This window comes from Alligator sinensis, unplaced genomic scaffold, assembly GCF_000455745.1.
Source record: "Alligator sinensis unplaced genomic scaffold, ASM45574v1 scaffold1164_1, whole genome shotgun sequence".
In the NCBI taxonomy this organism is placed as follows: Eukaryota; Metazoa; Chordata; order Crocodylia; family Alligatoridae; genus Alligator; species Alligator sinensis.
In genome coordinates this window covers 1,314,578-1,314,913 of record NW_005842225.1, presented here as the reverse complement: position 1 = coordinate 1,314,913, position 336 = coordinate 1,314,578, and the positions used below count along the sequence as shown (strand labels likewise).

General features: G+C 69.0%; 1 protein-coding gene across 1 annotated transcript in view; it reads left to right on the top strand.

Moving 5' to 3' along the window:
* Window positions 1-6: 6 nt before the first annotated feature.
* The window catches only part of UBFD1 (ubiquitin family domain containing 1), a 10,760-nt gene continuing 10,430 nt past the window's right edge, over window positions 7-336 (top strand). Inside the window, exon 1 of the mRNA XM_014521571.2 lies at window positions 7-222. Coding sequence (XP_014377057.1) covers window positions 28-222 — 195 coding nt within the window. The 5' untranslated portion in view covers window positions 7-27. The remainder of the gene's footprint in view (window positions 223-336) is intronic.

Below are 336 nucleotides of genomic sequence, written 5' to 3'. Positions count from 1 at the left end.
CCTTCTTCCCTAGGCCTGCCGCCCGCCATGCAGAAGGTCATGTTCAAGGGGCTGGTGCCCGAGGACAAGACGCTGCGCGAGATCAAGGTGACCAACGGCGCCAAGATCATGGTGGTGGGCTCCACCATCAACGACGTGCTGGCCGTCAACACGCCCAAGGAGGCCGCGCAGCCCGAGGTCAAGGCCGAGGAGAGCAAGAAGGAGCCGCTCTGCCGGCAGAAGGTGGGCGCCCGGGGGAGGGAAGGGCACGGGCTCGCTATTCCGGGCATCTCCGGTGGCTTTGTAGCTGCCGGGGGCCTCGCGGGTCGTCGGGCCCGGCCCCCGCAGCCCGAGGTC